The following is a 20,328-nucleotide window of genomic DNA, read 5'->3' on the forward strand; positions in this document are numbered from 1 at the left end:
ATTCGGAATGGTTTAGTTTGTTTTTCTTCTTGTCTCCACAGATGTGTCGCCTACCTGCTGCCCCTATACCTATTTCACTTCCTGAATTTCTTCAGAAATAGTTATAATAAAGGCTAGACATGTGCGATTCGGTTCGTTCCGAAATTCGTTTCGGACGAATTTTCGGAAATTCGGAGATTCGGATGCATCCGAATCCCGAATTACAGCTAAGACGAATGCAAATGAATCCGAAATTCCCGATTTCCCGAAATTCGTTATTGGACGAATTTTGTTGCAGCAAAATGACATTAGGAAAAAAAAATGACACCATTTTACCTCCACAATACATCTGTGCTTAAAGTACAGAGGCTATAGTGTAGAGGTTAGAGCACAGGATTCCCATTGCTAATGTCCCAGGTTCAAAACCTGGGCAAGTCAACTAATATTTCAAGTTTTTTTTTTTTTTCCTTTGCTTTTGAATTGGCATTCTCCTAACATTCCTACCAGACCTAAAGGGTCTGGTATGAATTGGGGGGAACCTCAGGCTTTTTTTTTTTTCATCTTCTGCACACTGTAAAAAAAAAAAAGTAATTTTTGTTCCCCTTAATGTCATTTTGACGCAACAAAATTCGTTATTGGACGAATTCTGTTGCAGCAAAATGATTTTTTTTTACAGTCTGCAGAAGATGAAAAAAAAAGCGTGAGGTTTCCCCCCAATTCATACCAGACTCTTTAGGTCTGGTAGGAATGTTAGGAGGGGCCCCCCCTCCTTATAACACAAAAAAGTGCGTGGGGTTCCCCCCAAAATCCATACCAGACCCTTAAGGTCTGGTAGGAATTTTAAAGGGGGACCCCAGCCCCCAAAAATGGGGGGAAAAAACGTGGGGTCCCCCCTAACAGTCCTACCAGACCCTTGATCCGAGCACAAGCCCGGCAGGGCAGGAAAGGGGGGGGGACGATCGAGCGCCCCCCCCTCCTTGCGCCTTACCAGGCCACGTGCCCTCGGCATTGGGAGGGTGTCCCCGTGCCGATGGGGACAAGGGCCTCTTCCCCACAACCCTGACCCGGTGGTTGTGGGGGTCTGCGGGCAAGGGGGCTTATTTGCATCGGGGTACCCCTTTAAATAAGGGGGCACCCAGATGCCGCCCCCCCCCGTGAATGAGTAAGGGGTACTTGTACCCCTACCCATTCACTAAAGGGTTAAATCAAATAGTTAGTAAAAAGTCCAGACTTTTGACAAAATCCTTTAATTGAAAAAAAAACAAACAGTCAATTTTTGACTATTCCTTTAATAAAAAAATGAAAAAAAAAATGGCTCCATCGATGTAATCCAGAGTCAGGATCAGGATGCAGGACCCCCGCCGACCCGCCGAAATAAAAAAAGTCCCGCCGCAGACGACCACCCGAATCTGACGAAAACTAACAAAAATGACATTCAGTTTGAAAGTCAACAGATGGGCGGAGCGAGCCATGACGTCACGACTCGCTCCGCCCATTTAACATCCTCAGCTGTCAACTGCTACATATTGCAGTCATATATATCAAATGCTTCTCAGCTTAAAGTACAGAAGTTATAGAGTAGTGGATAGAGGAACAGGCCTCCAATTGATTGACATTTTGAAGTTTGCTGGTTCAAGTCCAGCCATGGGAGAGTAAAGTTTTTTTTCTTTTTTCATAAACGAATTTCGGCAGGACTACCGCTAACGAATTTTGTCCGAAACTAATTTAATTTCGGACCAGAAAAACTAAACTAAACTAATTTTTTTTTTCAAAACGAAACTAAACTAAACACATTTTTTTTTTTTTTTTTCAAAACGAAACTAAACTAAACAAATTTTTTGCTGGTGCACATGTCTAATAAAGGCTATTTAAAGTATCTGAAAATGTAACAATGCAACATAAAAATGATGATTGCCGACATTTTTAATTAAAATCAAGTAATGTTTAAAATCTTGTACAATCCTTCAAAAAAAAAGTAAAATATAATTTAAAGCCGAATAAAACATTTATTAAATATATTTTCATTTACTGTATGGTACCTACTGTAAGGTCTAAGGTCTAAAGAAAAATAAATGTAAAAAAGTTTAAAGATTTTTTAGATACCTTTTTCTATACAGTATTATTAAGCCATAATGATGATGATTTATAAATAGTGTGAAGATTTACTTCAATTATCCAACCGTGAAAATCTCATGAAAAGCAAATCAAAATGTATGTATTTAATCTGTACATGATTGCATAACTGAAGTGAATATTCACCCAATTTATTGTTTGAACATTCTCAACTGCTTTAGTAATTCAGCCTCAATTTCTTATAATATGTATTATACAAACAACTGCATATGTTTTAAAGTATGATTAAACCTCCTTTTTTTTTTACATATAGCTACTGCTAGCAAGCAGTAGACATATGTAAAAAAATAAAGAAACATAAAAAAGTTATTACTTACCTGTGTCTCCGCCGCTCGCTCCAGTCCAAAGATCCTCCAGTGGCTGTGCAGGATCATAGGGCGGGCGCACGCACAGTAGAGATCTTCGGCCTGAGACATCGTGTGTGTCAATGCAGGCAGCCCGGCAGCATGCATGCACACAGACACCGTGGGACACAGAAGACACAGCAGTCAGTACTAGATCAGAGACCAGCACCAGTGCTGGAGGGACTCCTGAAAACCACTGGAAAGAATATGATCAAATCAAGAGGCATCATTTAAGATAAAGCAGCGGGGCGGAGAGGGGGGGGGGGCTTTAATGTCAATATTTTCATAACTGAATTTAGAACTTCAGAGTTGTATTTTTGAAATGTTAAATATATTGTTTTGTTTCTTTCCCATCAACAACCACATTATCTGTTATCCATGACATGATGAATCTTTAAAGGCATTTTTAATACTACTCATGGGGAAACATTTGCAGAAAAAATATCTTACTGGGATTGTTAGTGTAATACCCTGCAGGGCAATTAAAGTATTTATATGAATTGAATTCTGTTCTCCCCGAGTACTCCAGCTCATTATATTTAAATACATGCTGAATAAAATAAAATAATGATTGGTTCTGTAAATCTATCTCAGACAATATATAACCGTAAGTTGTTTTAGCTAATGTTTAAGTATGTTGTAATATTTTATAGACTAAGCACATAGAGAGATGCTACTTTTGTCAGATTTTCCCCTTAAAAAGATACTAAGTGTTGTATTCTGTGATGCGGATTGAGTATGAAATTTGAACATTTGTATGTTAATATTTTTTAGGTAAGATTTTATGCAACTAAACAGTTATATGTTGGATGCAAATTTCAACAAAATTGAGTTATCAACAAGATTATGTATCATTAAAAAATATACACTTTGCACCAAGCAACAAGCTGCCCATAATATGTCTATAGTTGATGAAGGAAGGATTAGGATAATTTACAGAGTTTGATATGTTACAAAGGTGTGGAAATGTAATGTTTATTTAAAGTAGCCTTTCTTTGAAAATGACCCATTTACTGCTTCAATCTTAAAGGGCAAGGATACAGTTCTTAATATTATTGTGTTTTCCATCTCACCAAGCATATTGATTAAATATCCTTGCTACAGAAACCCTGCAAGACAAGCCTTTATGACCCGTAAATGAAAAAAAAAAAAAAAACTTTATTGTTAAGATCTCTAAATTCGTTTTTGCATTCTTGTAAAAAATTAAAAAAAATAGCATTTTTATTTAGTCTAAGTACGGCTGTGCAGGAGCTTGATTTAAAGTCTTATATACGTACATAATGTTTCATGATGTGAAAATACATTTCATTATTTTGTTAATGAACGCATAATCAGATTAACTGTTTTATATCTTCATTGAGTTCTACTTTAAGCTCCTGTTAACATTATGTAGAGAGCATAAGTTAAAGCTAACCTGTGGTTTTCTACAGCCGCACTGGAAAGGTGAGAGGCCATTTTTTAGAAGTAATGAAGGATACATGAAATCTGCCTTATGATGCACTATTTTCTAGCTTCACTAAATGTGACACTGGGGTGAACACTGCTCTATTGATGCCAATTATTTGACTTTTCATCAATGCCTAGGAATTGGACAGGTTTATTTGAATACTTATGCATAACATGAAACATGCAAAATGTCAGGACTGGATGCAAACACTTTGGTCAGAGATTATAGTAATTCCAATAAGGCAATATAAACCTCCCTCTACTCGGATGGCCCCAGGACTTCAACTATATACTCTGGCCATAAATGTTGCAGGCGGTCCCCAGGAACAATGAAGTAGTACTGACTGGTGACAAGGTAGAAATATAAACAGAAAAGACCCCATTCACACTAAGGCCTGGTTCACACCTGGGCATTTTACAGCGCGTTCCTACACGCTATAACACGCTCAACATGTGAAAACCAATCATTGCCTATGGGCATGGTTCCCACCTGGGCATTTTACAGCTCGTAGGAACGCGCTGCAAAACGCCCTACACCCAAAGAAGTACAGGAGCTTCTTTGGGGCGTATTTCCCGCGCGTATCCATTAGGATACAGCCGGTATAGCCCTCGGAAATGCGAATCGCGGTAAAAACGCGCGGCACCAGACGCGCGGCAAACGCGCATATTTGATACGCCTAGGTGTGAACCCAGCCTGAACGATTTGTAGCATGATTTCTGCTCAAAAATTGCTCAAATATGAAGATCAGTGTAGCTCAATGTAGCTTCGTCCATTGCATTTCAATGGAGCTGTTCACATCTCACAGCTCAATCTCGCCTGTAGCTTGTAGCTCAGTTTGTCGCTCGAACATGACCTATTTTTCGGCGGATATTGTGCGATTTAGTCCCGATAAACTGCCAAAAGAAGCGCTACGTAGCGCGACAAAATTTGAACTGTAGCTCAAATCAGCGCTGAAAAAGTGCTTATTTTTTTGTAGCTCAGTGTGAATGGGGTCTGATATACGGGATCAAGATAGGACTATGATACAAGACAGGGACAGATTCCAGAGACAAAACTATCATACAATATCAAAATAAGTACAAGGCAAGACTTGGATTCAAGATATAAGAGAGCAGAATACAGGCTTGTGTAGACAGGACTAGATTAAACTAGACTGAACTATCACAAACCCCGAGTTCTGGGCTTGTGATGCTTAAATAAAGCACCACTAACCAACCCCCAGGCTGTGAGGGGCACATAGCCAGGCTGGTTAGCCTGATCAGCAGGCAGCTGACTAGACTGGGATAGTTGTAGTGACAACAGGCAACCACCAGATGAAGCCTGGAGGTTGTGACAGGCATAGGAGCTTTAGACAACACATAAGCAGATGAGACTTTCACTGAAAACTATCAATAGATCTAGAGACATAAAACGCTGAAATTATATGCAAATCTGACATTTTTATTTATAGGTTGTTTGGTCCCATTTTTATCAATGCTTTGATGTGGAGAGTGATTGCATAGATTAATAGGTGAGATGAGATGGAATAGAGCAGAATTAACGGAAAAGTAAAAATTTCTCCTGATCATATTGGCATGCAATTTTCGCTAAAGAAATATTATTGCGGACCCTGCTTCCGCTTTGTACAATTTGGTGCCACACTTTAACAGGAAAATGGTAGATGGTATGTTGCAATGAATGCTTTATCAAGAGCTCAAGAAAGTTTCATAATGTTACCACTACCCGGACCATTTATTCCATTCTTCTGTGTAACCAGTTATTGCAATATACCAGGCATGGTGAAAGCCGAAGAAAAAAGTTCTGGAGCAGTTACATTTGAGAATGTGGGCTACTTCTCATTTTCTGAATTGTACTTATACCTTATTATCTCAAAATAAAATGTGTTTATTTAGTACAGTCCTATATGTGAGAGTATATAGTATGTAACTAGTAAACAGAAGTAGTTGTGTATGACAGACCTATTCTGACTATGTTGGACCAAGATTTTAGCTACAATCATGATACATTTCTATCTATAATGTGGTAATGTAAAGCTGTGGTATTTTAGCTTTTATGTTACGATAAAATTTTACATTTCTTGTCATTCAAGTTCAATTTTACAGCATTTCATTCAGCAAAGGAAACGTTCACTTTGCAAAGCTTATATTCACCTTGCAGAATGGGTGTTCGTAAACAAGGTGAAGCTGTATTCACTTTATCTACCAATCATCTGCTCCCCAAAATCAGTATATTTAATTTCCTTTGCACTTAATAGGATATTCAAAGTGAACACAGCTTCAGCTCAGGGACGTGCAGTCAGGGGAGGCAGGTGAGGCAGAGCCTCACCAAGTATTATTGAGGAAAAGTCTGAAGCTGACGGCTTTTTCTCCATTCAGGGAGGCTTCTAACACGTTACACAGCAGGGAAAGCCTCCCCGCTATGTAACCTGTCATGGACGGAGCGCTGCCTGTTAATTACAGGCAGCACTGCATCCAGCTTTTGATGGATAAGTTAGGTTACACAAGCAGCTTGCTACTGTGTAACCTAACTAGTGAGACAAGAGCTGCAAAAGCCTCTACTCTATGTTAGAGGCTTGAGCTCTGTAGATAGTTTGGACCAATGACAAAGTGCCATTGGTCCAAGCTGTCCAGTAAAAAAAAAAACACTCAGAGGACATCGATCTCGATGCTTCACCAGTGACGAGCAAGTGAGGGACAGGGAGGCTCCTCCCTTCCTCCTCCCTCCCTCCTTCACATGTAGCTTGGTGACCGGGTTGGCGGAGCTTCGGCAGGCTGGGGGCGGGACTGGGGCGGGCAAGGGAATGCCTCACCCAGCACGGTAGGTAACGCACATCACTGCTTCAGCTTAATTACTAATGTTCATTTTGCAAAGTGAACAGTCTGTACTCGTTTAGTAAAGCAACCCAGCCATAGCCAACACATTCCTTTTCATTTAGTTTTCCCTTGCTTTATCTTGCCATTTATGTTAACTGTATCCTTCTTTTAGTGTTGAGGCAGGATGCGGTCTGGTAACAAAACAGAAGGTTTTTTGCTCTTAGGTTTTTCTGAATACCCAAATTTGCAGATTCTGCTGTTCTTTGCATTCCTGGCTGCTTACTCTCTTTGTCTTCTGGAGAATGCGTTTCTGATAATCCTTGTTTATTTGAATTCTCACCTTCATACTCCTATGTATTATTTCCTCTGTAACTTATCATTTTTAGATATCTGCTTGACAAGTCTTATTCATCCGAGATTTCTACTAACGTTTCTAAACCTGAGAATGATCTCCTTTTCGGAGTGTATGACACAGCTGTACTTCTACATCTCTTTCCAAAGTCTGGAGTACCTCTTGTTGACCGTCATGTCATATGATCGCTATGTGGCTATCTGTAACCCTCTACGCTACAATCTTGTATTGAATAAAAAGGTCTGTACAGCTCTGGCTACTGCTGCTTGGCTTATTAGTTTTGTTGATCCTGCTCCGATCATTAATCTGATGGCCTTTTATCCTTTCTGCAATTCGCGTACCATCAATCACCTTTTCTGTGACTCTGTCCCATTACTGAGCATTTCATGTGGTGATATCACTAAGTTAGGAATTGTTATACTTATCGAAGCAGCTTTTTTGGCATTACCAGCTTTCTTATTTACACTGTCCTCCTATGTTTCCATCATTTCAGTGATTCTAAAGATTCAGTCTGCTAAAGGCAGACTCAAAGCCTTCTCAACATGTTCATCCCACCTTACTGTTGTATCTGTGCTTTATGTGACTCTGGTCAGTGTGTATTTCCTGCCACCGTCTAATAATTCCTACCATAACACTAAAGCCATATCTCTGTTAAATATTGTGGTCATTCCAATGTTAAATCCTCTCTTATACAGTCTGAGGAACAAAGAAGTAAAAGCGGCATTTCAAAAACTAACTAGGAAAAGGGCAATTTTAGAAATGTAACTCAATGTTTACTGATTATAATAAAGGGATAGCCTAAAGCAAATGGATTAGAACTATTAAATCAAATTTAGCAACAGAAAGCAAATGGTAGGCATTCATTATAGTTAAGCTTTATTTTTTGTCTTATTAGAAAAAGTACTACAGGAAATATTGGGGCATTTACAAATTGTTCTAGTTTTAAAGTGTATGAAAAGGCTTAATGAAACCATGTGATGGAATATAGGTGCATGTAAATATTTGCCATTAGGGGCGTGTCTGCTGACCACAATAAAATACGCCATTTGGCAACTGCGGCTCTCATATACCATAGAAATGATAAAGGAATGCTATAAGTCATTTATGAGAGCCGGAGAATGATATCAAATTTCACTCTGCACAGAACCAAAGACCAGGAGCACCTTGTCTAAAGTAGTACTAAAGGCTGGGTGTTTTTTACCTTAATGCATTCTCTGTATTAAAGAAGAACTATGGGGTTAAGGCTTTTCCCCATAGTTCTTCTTAGGGTAACGGGAGGACACAAACTAGCGTCCTCCCGTCACCCTAGGCTCAGTATACCGCGAGCTGCAGCTCGCGGTATACTGAGACGCCGCAGTATACCACAAGCTGCTGCTCGCGGTATACTGAGACGCTGCAGCTGAAGCGGATCCTGACAATTGTGCCAGGATCCGCCTAGCTGCGTGACTGACAGCTGGCTCTGCCTACCTAGAGGCAGAGCCAGCTGCACCTGCCGCCTCCCCCGTCCATTCCGCCAGTCAGCGCTGGTGGATCGGAGCGGGGAGGGGGGAATCCAGCCCCTCCCCTGTCACGGCAGAGAGCTGTGACAGGATCGAGAGGTGAGCGAACGCCGGTATGTGTTCGTTCACCTCCTGATCTACTGAGCCTAACTGTGACAGTCTCATTGTCACAGGTCGGCTAGAACTATGAGGTGAGTGAAAAGCACTCACCAAATAGTTCTCCTTTAAGGTAAAAAAATGCCCAGTATCTTTTTCTGCCTCCGCCCCCACACTTACTTGTGAAGACTTGTCACCACCACAGTACCTGAAGCAATGCTCAATTGCCCAAGCTTCCTGGTTGTGGGGGAGGATACTGAGGGCAGAGGAGCCATAGGCTCCTTTTGCCATCAATCTGTTGGGAGGAGGAGGGGCATGGGCTGCCGCATGGCTGTGTGTCTCTATGGATGCACACAGCTACTTGCGGGCAGGGTCGGGAACACAAACGCATGGGTGCCTCCATCAGCTAATCTGTGTGCTTCCATAGATCCTCCCCCACAACCAGGAACCGTGCTGGGGGTGGGAGGGAGAGTGATGCAGGGACCCACTTGAGAAAACGAGTGATGCAGGGATTCCTCGAGAAAATGAGGAACCGAGCATTTTAAAAAGAAAAAAACAGAATAGTTTAACAAGTCTGGGCCTTCTATATATAAAAATTAAAAAATTAAGCTTTAAAGTCACTTTAAGTGTTTCTCTCTTTTCATCCCTTTTATTTTACTGTTGTGTGTATCTGTTTTGTAATATTTTTATTGTAATTTTTTTCTTGCACCAATTTTTTCTTTCATTAAAATAATATTTAAACATCATTACGTTGATTCTCTGAATGCTCTTACTAGAAATTAAAGAATATTAGCATTTTTGAAGAAAGCTACTGTCTTGTAAACTCTGATAACATTCCAGTCTGGGTGTGGCAGCGGGTATACAAACTTCTTTTTAAAAGGTCAGAATTGCAACAGCAGATACTGTGAATGGTGCAGGTTTCCATTAAAACATGTGTTGGCTATTGTGTGTGTAAAGGGTTAACTACATAGTTAACCTGCCCCAGTGACAATTACCCTCAGTCTGCTAGTGCTTACATTGTTGTCCTAGAGCAGGTCAAATCTCTCCACAGGAGGAGCTTGATATGTTACATTTGGGTCTCCAGTGGTGGGTTTTGAGAATTTATTTGTCAAAGTGACCATTGTCACAGAGACAGAAAGTGAGGGGAAATCAAACATTTTAGAGTTATCATCAGAGCAAGAAGGGAAACATCGTGCTGATGCTTAGATTGTTGTCTTCCTACCTGAAAAACCTCTGCACAGGGTGAGACTGAGGGTTCAATACATCACACTACCAAGTTCTCTCTGTGTGCTACAGAACATCTTTCCCTTATGTTATGAATATGAGGAGATGACAAGGTGTTGTTGTCCGAACACACTTACTAGGGTGACTGAGCATTGTCATCCTACGACAGAAAGTGTGTCTAACCTAAGGCTGCAGTAGAACATTTTTGTTCTCGAGTTTAGATATATTTTAAGTTAGAGGGCTGCATGTGGTCATGTGCATATGAGAGATATCTTCAGCCCTGGCCTTACAAAGGCACATATTAAGAAACTGTTATGTGATTTAATTATTTATAACACAAGGTCATTTACATAGCTCACCACTCAACCATTTACAAAAGATTATGTTAAACTCTTTAAAGCTGAAACTTATCATGTAATACAAGAAGTACAAAAAGATTATGCAATTGTTTTAGTTTTCACTTTATGTTTAATATTTGATTTAGAATATATGATATTTGATTTATTATACATGTGTGACAAGCAAAAACTACATCACTCTTTTTTTTCAGATCAAGGCTAAAATAGATCAGTAAGAATTGAATATAAATCAATAAAACTAAAAATTCTGTAGAAGCTTATCCTCATAACATGTGTTGAATTAGCCATCTACTGCTTCAACAGGTCCAACAACAACATGCACCTCCTCGTGGTGGTGAGGTTCAGCAGCTCTCTTCCGTCTTGGAACACAGTCCTGACTACAGTGTGAGCTTTGGCTGCCCCTACGACACACCGTCAACCTGCACTGGATGTAGACTCTGGCATGTTTCTTCAGAAAGCTGAAGGCACTAAATCCAAACCGGACTTTGCTGCTTACAGAGGAAGGATATATTCTATAATCAGGAACTCTGCTGCACCTGAAATGTAAGAGAATAATGAACTGCAGTCTTTTGTTGTCCATATGTTAATCAGCACTGTAATGGATAAATCATAAAAGGCCAAACCAACAATGCATGGGAAACTTGTGCACTAAAGTGTATGTAAATCCTAATAAAGAACTTCTCTAAACTGCTCTCTTTGGACTGCTAAAACTATTTAATATAAGTGAAAAAAAAATACCCAATGATCTTGCCAGAAATTGTGTGAGCTTGTAATTTCCTGTGGCCTCTGTCTCTGCTGTAATGAAATCTCAAACAGTGTTATCAATCCTATGCAGCTCTGAAAGACTGAGCTGAGGAGAGGGAGAGGTGTTCTTCATCAGTACAAATCAGGAACAAGCAGGCGAGGGTGACAGTTCTTCTCCTCCATACAACATGGTGTTGCCAGCTAGTACAGTAAATATGTTACAGCCAGAAAAATAAAGAAAAAGAGGCTGAAAAAGGACTTGTGAGCTGGGATATATAATATTTTTACTGTTGGGTTTTAATACACTTTTAGGAGATATTTGTGTGCATATATATACCATTTCTACTGTTTTAGTCGATATAAAACTCCCCTTAGATCACACTCTTTAATATTTAGTCAGGTATATTCTATGTGAGTATCAGAGGACGAAAATGGCTTTAATATTTTCTAAATGTGATCTTGATTATTGTATTCCAAATAGGTGTACTATACATATTTTACATGCACAGAAACATTTTTAGTTCTTTTGTTTTCTTTATAATAATTTTTTACTTTTTCAGTTATCAGTGGGTTTACCATTCAGCCTTAAAAACTAATAACTAGATAACTATAATCTATAGTAGATAAAAGGTAAGGGTTTCCAAGTTTGTCTAAAGCCAAAATGGTTTTTCTAAAGCCAATTAATGGTTTTATACGTTTGGACAGAGTGCAGATGATTTAGGATCCTGTCAGGATTTCATTGTTAGTGCTCCTGTTGGGGAGAGTCATTCTTTCTATTTGTTCTGGTGACTACGTTCTCTGGGGTAGAAGGTGATAAAAAAAAACAAAGGTTTATAGTTATCATTGGATTTGAGGGGAACTTTTCCAACAAGGACACCTAATCCAGAGACATTTGAGTCCCCATTAGGGAGAATTACCCTAATTTCTTGTCCCAAAGACACAACAGAATGAACATAAATGTTCCCTACAAAAGCACATATGACAAATGGTGGAGAGATTCCCCTTATTCCCAATAATGATCACATGGCAAGAAGCAAAAAAAAAATCTCCCCAATGTGTACACAGTAACAAAAAGAAAAGGTGTTTGAACTCTTCCCTACTAGGTCTAAAGTTTGTCTAGAGCTCCACTATAAGGCAATAAATGTAGTAAGTCTTCATTTTTTCTGTGTCTTGTAGGTGAACATTTCACAAAATATCTTCAAAAGGTTTTGTTATAGAAAAGTTTTGATCTAACTCTGTAGTTCTTTGTACAGCCATTGTTGTAACACTCTGCTGTAGTTGTAAACAAGTAAAAGGCTAAAGTCTACTCATAATAATTCTATTACAATTGTTTGATGGTTACTTTTCCCAAAAGTCACTTCATTCACTTACTATATAAAGGTAAGAAACATAAATACAACATGTTTAGATATAACTACTTCAGAGCATAAAAAAACAAACAAAAAAAATGTAAATGATAGCTTACCCTTTGTAAACAATATAGTAAACGCTTCCATTAAAGTTATACTCATCAGGAGATGCAACACATGTATCTACAAAAAGGGCCAAGTCAGGATCAGATGCAATTAAGGAGGCTTGCAGAAACAAATGCTGGTTGAGCCTCACATGGTATGGATAGTCATTAACCGGTTGTATAAAATTTGAAGTCTGAAAGAATGTCAGGTTGGCGGAAAACAAGCCATATTGCAGTACAGTGTTCTTAACTGTATCATCAGCATAGTACATCCCTTCCACTACCGTGTCTCGATACAGCCGACATTTCACAGATAGATTTAACTTATTTCTGTAGATCACTACAAAGTCCTCTGAGTAGGTAGACAGAGTATTGGAGTAATTAATAGTGTCATTTTCGACCTAAAAAAAAGAGAGAGATAGCGCTATGGTATAGTATAATGATTAAAGCTCCTTTCTGGGTACACTCTCGCCATGTCCTATCCTTTATCCCCCAACCCACTCTAACTGCTGTAGTACAGTAACAACACTAATCTCAAAATAGTTACAGAAACCTGTGGTCATTTGATGAGCCAAATCTTAAAGTGACATTAAACCCTCAGATTTTTTAACATAAACCAATACTGTAATGTGTGCCTTACTGTAATCCATGGTAGTTTCCCTTCTCTTTGCTGCTCTTCCTTTTAAATCCTCATGTCTTCTCATGCTGGGGGAGAACATCCCTTTGCAGCTGAGTGCCTCTTCCTGTAGTGCTGGCTCAGGTTACAAACCTACACACAGATACCATATATACATTCCTGAGACAAGGCAGTCTGCTGCAAAACAGAAGTTCTGCCCAGCATGAGAACAGATACAGATTTAAAAGGCAGAGCAGCAAAGAGAAGGGAAACAACCATGGATTACAGTAAGGCACACATTACAGTATTGTTTTATGTTAAAAAATCTGAGGGTTTAATGTCACTTTAAGTCTTCTCTTCCTAGCCAAAGCAAAGTGGGAGGGTTTTTATTTTCATGTCCTTGTTGCTGCCTGGGTGATGTGGACACTTCCCAATGGCTGTCCAGCTGTGGGCTCTGCCACGGCTTCAGAACTGCAGTTCATGGTGATGTCACAATGAAGGGATCAGTGAGTGCGGGCACAGACTGCAGTGCTGAATCAACGATGTCCACTCTCACAACAGAATCAGGGACACTTGACAGTGGGTCGGAGGGATGTGTTGGATCAGATATGTTGAGAGATGACAATTTAGAACCTCTAGCTTTATTATTTGTAAATTCATATGCAGTTAAAATGCAAACAATAAGCTATAATTGCATTTGTTCATCTGCTTCCTTTAGGAAAAATGTATTTGCATGGATTTTGTAATACTGTGGCACGGGAAATACAAAATGTCCGTTATTGAAAATGTAAAGATTTGCTGCTTTATTTAGTAAAGTTTATCAAACAGCATAAAAGATATCTTTAGGCAGAGAAATATGTAGGTTAACATTGATATGCTATGCGGTTAATTGGGTATGTACAACATAGAAAGTAAAAGATATATAGATGTACTGTATATGTGTGTGTGTGTGTGTGTGTGTATACTATATATATATATAGATATATATATATAGTATATATACACACACAATATGCAGCAAGTTAGCCAACCAACCCCTTGTCAGTTTCCCAAAAGTGTGTTGGACCAAGCTTTGACAAAATAGATGAGCTCTGAATGCAGGCTGTGTGTCTGGAAGCCATGCTGGCTTAATCTGATCCATGTCATTAATAGAAGGGAGAACCACTAGAACTTCCAGTTGGTTTGTTCGACTAATGTGCTTCAGCAGAAGTTTTTTGTGATGCTTCTGGTTGCTGACACCCACCCAGCATATTTTAGCCTAAGATCAAGACCTAACCAGTGTCGGCGCTAGTGCAAGGCAGCACAAGCTGCCACCTGAGCGCGCTGTTGGGGGGGGCGAAGAAATGGTAGCACCGTCCCGCAGAGAAACAGCTGCCGCAATAACTGTGCCCGTCCCGTTCTCCCTGCTGCAGACTCACGGACTGTCAGTGGTTTCTCCTTACAGGCTGTAATCGGCTGTAATCGGCTGCAGCGGTCTGTGTTAGAGGGAACAGATAGTCGATTACAGACTGCTGACAGTATGAGTTTACTTCCCCCGTACTGCCTAATCCATCCTCTGCCTCCCCGCGCTGCGCTCCTGCTGTTGGCCGCAATCGGTCTCCAATCCAGCAGCTGGCAGCAACAGCCAGCCTGCTATTGGCTCTTTTAAATTGCAGTAGCCAATACCAGGCTGGCTATTGCAGCTTACTGCCTGCTGTCAATCAGCAGAGGAGGACCTGAAGGAGAACTTTCTCCTTCAGCTCTCTCCTCTGCTGATTGACAGCAGGCAGTGGGCAGGTGCAATAGCCAGCCTGTTATTGGGTGTTGCAATCTGAAACAGCCAATAGCAGGCTGGCTATTGCTCCCAGCAATGAAGAAAAAAAAGAAGTTTAAAAAAAATAACAAAAAAAAACCTAAAATTAAAAATACAACAAAATACAAAAAAAGTTTAAAAAAAAGTAAAAAAAAAAAAAAAAAAAAAAAAAAAAAAAAAAAAAAAATAAACTAAAATTAAAAATACAAAAAAAATGAAAACAAATAAAATTAAAGTCCCCCCCCCTGCAAACGCAAGCATTAAAAAAAAAAAACGATGGTTGGATGACGTGGCTTTGTTAATGGAGCCACGCACAGCTGCGCAACTTGATAAAAAACCCCAGCAGCCTGTGTGGAAAAGAACCCTGCAATTCAGGCGAGGGGGTGTTGCAATTTGACCATGTTACACCCTAGCAATGTGGTCAAGGCTAGTGCTAGCGTAGGGATGTATAAGCAGCCAACTGAGGGCGCCAGGGGGGTGCAAAAATCCACCTTAGCCTGTTTAGGCAAAAATAATCTCACCGGCCCTGGGCCTAACCCTCAAATTTTCTCCTGTCTCCTATCAAGTTTGGGATTAAACAGTGAAACTGCATTTAAGTCTGGACCTGCATTTCATCGCTATAGAAAGTGTAAGTGTGAAGTACTCTTGGGACTAAGTGTTCCTAGGAGTCCCCTTATCCTTATATGGCCCTTCTGGGTGGAGGCACCAAGGATTCACTAACTCAGAGACATTATTTTTAACACTCATTTAGTGAAGGATCCCTTATTTTCCTAGGTGCTGCCTCAATGCCAGGTGTAATTCCTGTAAGGAGAGGGTCATTTTACATGACCGCCTGAAACAGGGTTACATATTTATTTATCTCAGCAATTGTCATAAGATATTCAAATGATTTCATGATATACCACAGAATCTACAATAAAACATGTGAAATATAATTATAGAAATATAATGAAAATCCTTTCTAGAAAGTGATTTGTAATGTGCTTTTTGTTTTATAACTGAAAATACTAAAATATACTATAGTATCCCTGCGACAGTGCAGGAGACTGTTTTGGCAACTCTAGACTAGAAGAACCTAGAAGAAGTTTGATGCACTAAATTTGACATTTTGCATAAATACAAGGATAAAGATAACAGCAGATTTGCAGTATGTTACCTGCTTGACAGTTAAACATTGCTGATAAGGGATGTGATATTGCAGCCAGCCTGATACAGTGGTAGGGCGACACTGTGGATCGTTCAAAAAAATTTCACTTTCAGAATATCCCAGAGAATTAAGATAACCAAGAGCTACATGAACATCCATGTAATTAGAATGGCATGATACAGTTACTGCAAAAAGGAAAAAGAAAAGAATAGTAAAACTTATTTGCCACAATAGGCATTAAACAAATTAACTAGGGATGCACCGATATGGTTTTTCCGGTATCGAGTACCTATATTTTTCTTTTGGCACTCGCCAATACCGACCACCGATCCTGGAAGTCTCATTAAGGAAGCAGGGCGGCGTGTAATGACTCACCGCCTGGCTTCCTGATTAGCCGGGAAGTGTGTAATTATACGCCACCCGACTTCCTGATTAGCAGGGAAGCCATCTCCATGCTCAATGGAGCCAGCTTTCTGGCCAATCAGGAAGCCGGGGGGGGGGGCGAGTAATGACTCACCACCTGACTTTCTGATTGGCCAGCTTCCTGACCAATCAGGAAGCTAGGCGGTGAGTCATGTCTCATTAGTACGATTACTAGCCCAAATACTCGGTATCGGTATTGGTGCATTCCTATAATTAACTATAACAAAATAATCCTTAGTGTCTGGGGTACCAAAAGTGCTGAAATGTAGGGATATTCTGGTACTTGCAAGTGCCTGTGTTAGTCTCCAAATAATCTCTGTGTTCCGGTACAGTCCTTTGGATCCTAGTGCCAGGCTGTACACTGTTTCTCCATTTGCTTCCAAGGTAATTAAGCTATATCCTATTCTAGCCCCACCACTTATTCAAAAGTAAAATCCCAGAGCCTCTTCTATACACTGAGTTTTTTGGCACTTGAAAGATGAAGGAGGAGGCTTGGGGGTTAGATAAGGAAGGGGTGAGACTTGGAGTAAGGCTAATCCTCCTCCCACTGACTCTCACCTTTGCTGTACTGCCTTACTGCTCCCTTTTGGAGGTCTCAGAATTGCCCATTCTAAGGGTGCATGTGAGCTATTACCCTTATTTTTCCCCTCACTACTAACTTTTGGTTAGCCCTATGTTTGTTTTAACATTTGCACAGGAATATTTGGGGACTTTGGTGAAGGATAGGGAGAGCACAAGGGAGGTAGCTGTAGAGAACCTGTTACTTCACTTAAGAGGGAAAGATGGCACAGTGGGGGATGTAACAATATGCATGACAGCTCACAGCAAATATCTAGATGTAGAAGGAGCTATGGTGAATATGTAGAGCAGTGGAGATGCCAGAACACAGAATGTGGCACAGAACTAATGAAAAAAGAAACCACGGTGGAACAGTGGAGATGCCAGCACACAGTCTGTACCAGTGACGTGCGGTACCTCTTGCTTGGGGTGAGGCATTACCCAGCCCCGCCGGCTGAAGCCCTACCCCCAACACGTCCCCAAGCTAGTGTAAAGGAGGAAGGGAGGAGACAGGGAGGAGCTCCTCCCTGCCCCTCACTTGCTTCTCACCGCTGAGGCTCCGTGAGGATTTCCCTATTGTGTAACCTGTTTGAAGCTTTTTCTCCATTCAGATCGGCATCTGACATGAAGCCGACAGCTTTTTCCTCCATAATTCTAGGTGAGGCTCTGCCTCACCTGACTGCATGTCGCTGGTCTGTACCACAAAGCCAGGGGTAAAGGAGCAAGCCACATTGGAGGAGTGGTACAGTGTAGAAAAATATACAGAATTAGGGTTTTTTGAGCCACACTGGAGCAATTGAACAGAAAAAATGACAGCACACGGGCGTAGGACAGAAGCATTGTCCCACTCCTTCATTGTGACTGCAGTTCCAGTTGAATAGCATGGAGGTCTTGGGATCATAGAGGCGGGAACAAAAAAAACAAAGGGTGGAGCACTCTGACAGGAAACATCTTTCTCTTTTTATGATATACAAACTACAAGATGAACACAGACTTTCATACTGTATATACACCAAAAATGAATGCATAATTCAAGCTATAGTACAGAATTACAATGTGCTGATAAATGGTACAGCATATCACTGTTGTTGCCTGCTATAACTTAGATTATGCAATTTGTTTTAGTGCTTTGGCTTCTTATTACACAAGTTCATTTGGAAGCCTTTATTAATCTTAGAGTGTTTTTTTGATCATTTGCAGATATGATCTTTTTTAGGCATTTTAAAATTACATTAAAAAATACCATTAGTGTTGTTGGAGATGACTGAGTTATATGTAGCAGAGAATTCCAAATCTTGACCACCATTATAACTGGTGTACACAATGCTTATGCTGTTGGATGAGGAAAGAAAACTTCGAGTTGCTGTTTCACATAGATTCCCAAGTAAGACTGATCCTCGCGGAGTGCCATCATAAACTGATACAGAAGCCACCTGACATGATTGTGAATTCCTCGCTCTGATCCATATTTTACAAGAAAACAAACAACAAAAACTGGTTATCCAAAAAAGAAAGATAATAAAGGTGAACTTTAGAAACATTACATGTTTATAAACTTCATGCAACTGAATTTACTGTAAATATCCTTTGGACACACTCTTACTCTCCCTTCTAATTTATGCAGTACAATAAAAAAAAAAAAAATAACCTAAATAAATGGTCACGATATGCTAGGTTCCACGTTTTATCTCTCATTGCACAGCGGGCATTCCATGGGTGTCCATGTCACTGTCTGCGTTACATGGGCATCTCAGATGGCTGTACAGCCCCAGGGTCCCCGCTGTTTCCAGAACTGCAGTGCCATGGTGGCCTTAATTGAATCACAGGATTACCGGTCACCATTCCCGTACGAGACGTAGGTGAGGGGCACATGGTGGTAAACTTTAAAAGCTTATACTGTGGCCACCTGAGTGCCTGTTTTTTGTTTTTTTAAATCCTAAGGAGGATTTTTTATGGAAATATTGGGCCACAACCACACGACAAGTGTTTGATTTTCTTTTTCAAAACTTGCCAAATGTGATACGCTGTAAAAAAAATTGCAATGTATCACAGCCGTTACCACCTCGAGTAGCAGCTATGTAAAACTGTAGGTGGACAGTCAGTGGCCGGGAAGGGGGTGAAGGCATGGATCAAAAACCTGTTTTTGCCACCCCATGTAAATGAGACCTTAGTGGAGGTCTTTAGCTTAAAAGTATAAATGCTGTATAAAATGCCTCATATTCCAGGCATCAGGTCAGTTTTATCATATCTGGGGTATACTTATACAAGGGAAAAAAATCTGCTTAGCACTCACAAGAATTCGTTGAAAGACAGATGAATTCTATTATTGTTTTCAACACTAATGTACCACACACAGGAATCCGATGGAAAAGAGACCCCAAACTCCTTATAGATGTGTCCCTGGGGATTGGTCAAAATTCCCCCACAGTTCACTGTAAAATAAGAATAAATAGTGTTTATTTCTTAACTTGTGTTTATTTCATCTGTATTTCCTATTAAAGGGAATGCATAGCCTTTTCAGTAACGTTTAAGACAAACATTTAAAAACAATCAGTTTGATATCAATAATCTTATCAATAGGGTGGTGATTAATAAAAAAACAGGTTAAACTTGTAATTAATTATGAAGATGGGGTAGCCATAATTGTTTGGGCTCTACTTCCAGCTTTGCAATGCTAAACAATAGTAGTGAGTTTCTGCTCCTTCTTAAGGTGCCCATGCACTGCACGATTCTCGTACGAGAATCGCAGGAAATCCAGCGATCGTATGAGAATCGTGCAGTGTATGGAAGGCGTTTCATTAGAAACGGTCGCACGACTTTTCTATATCGAGCATGTTGGAAAACCAGCCGAGAATCGTACGATTTTCGGCTGGTTTTTAACATGATCAAGAGATCACTGCCGAACGGGCCAGTGTGCTCACGCGCACACTGCCCGTTCAGCATTGCAGTCATCGGAAGCCCGCCCCTGGCTGGCTTGTCATGATCGCAAGTACGATCTGCCTGTCCAAGATGGGCAGATCGTACGTTTTTTTAAGTACTTTACAACCCTCGTAAGACAAAAGTCTTGCGAGGGTTGTAGAGTGTATGGGCACCTTTACCAAGCAAGTCTAGGAGTCAGCTGACTTATTTAAACCAATGTGCTCCCTGCACTGTAGATTTCCTATTACAGAAGTTGTTATGTAGTTAGTATTCATTGTTGTAGAAAATGTACCTTTGTCCCGGGTGGCTAACTTGCAAATCTCTACAGTGAATTTAATTTAAAGTAGGGAAGAGCAGAAATGTGAAAGTCGAGTAAAAAAAAATGTAAATCTGAACTCCGGCTACAAAAACATTCATTGCCATATAGTCC

At 40.2% G+C, this 20,328-nt stretch overlaps 1 protein-coding gene across 1 annotated transcript; it reads right to left on the reverse strand.

The window, feature by feature from the left end:
- Positions 1–10,526: 10,526 nt before the first annotated feature.
- On the reverse strand, positions 10,527–17,835 carry LOC108793044 (deleted in malignant brain tumors 1 protein-like). Its single transcript, XM_018563951.1, has 4 exons — positions 17,655–17,835; positions 16,008–16,183; positions 12,456–12,844; positions 10,527–10,782 (listed from the first exon to the last, which is right to left on the reverse strand). Exons 1-4 carry the CDS (start codon positions 17,833–17,835, stop codon positions 10,527–10,529), a joined length of 1,002 nt encoding a protein of 333 aa, XP_018419453.1.
- Between the last annotated feature and the right edge of the window lie 2,493 nt (positions 17,836–20,328).

This window comes from Nanorana parkeri, unplaced genomic scaffold (genome assembly GCF_000935625.1).
Source record: "Nanorana parkeri isolate BGI_ZX_2015 unplaced genomic scaffold, ASM93562v1 scaffold713, whole genome shotgun sequence".
NCBI classification, from domain to species: domain Eukaryota; kingdom Metazoa; phylum Chordata; class Amphibia; order Anura; family Dicroglossidae; genus Nanorana; species Nanorana parkeri.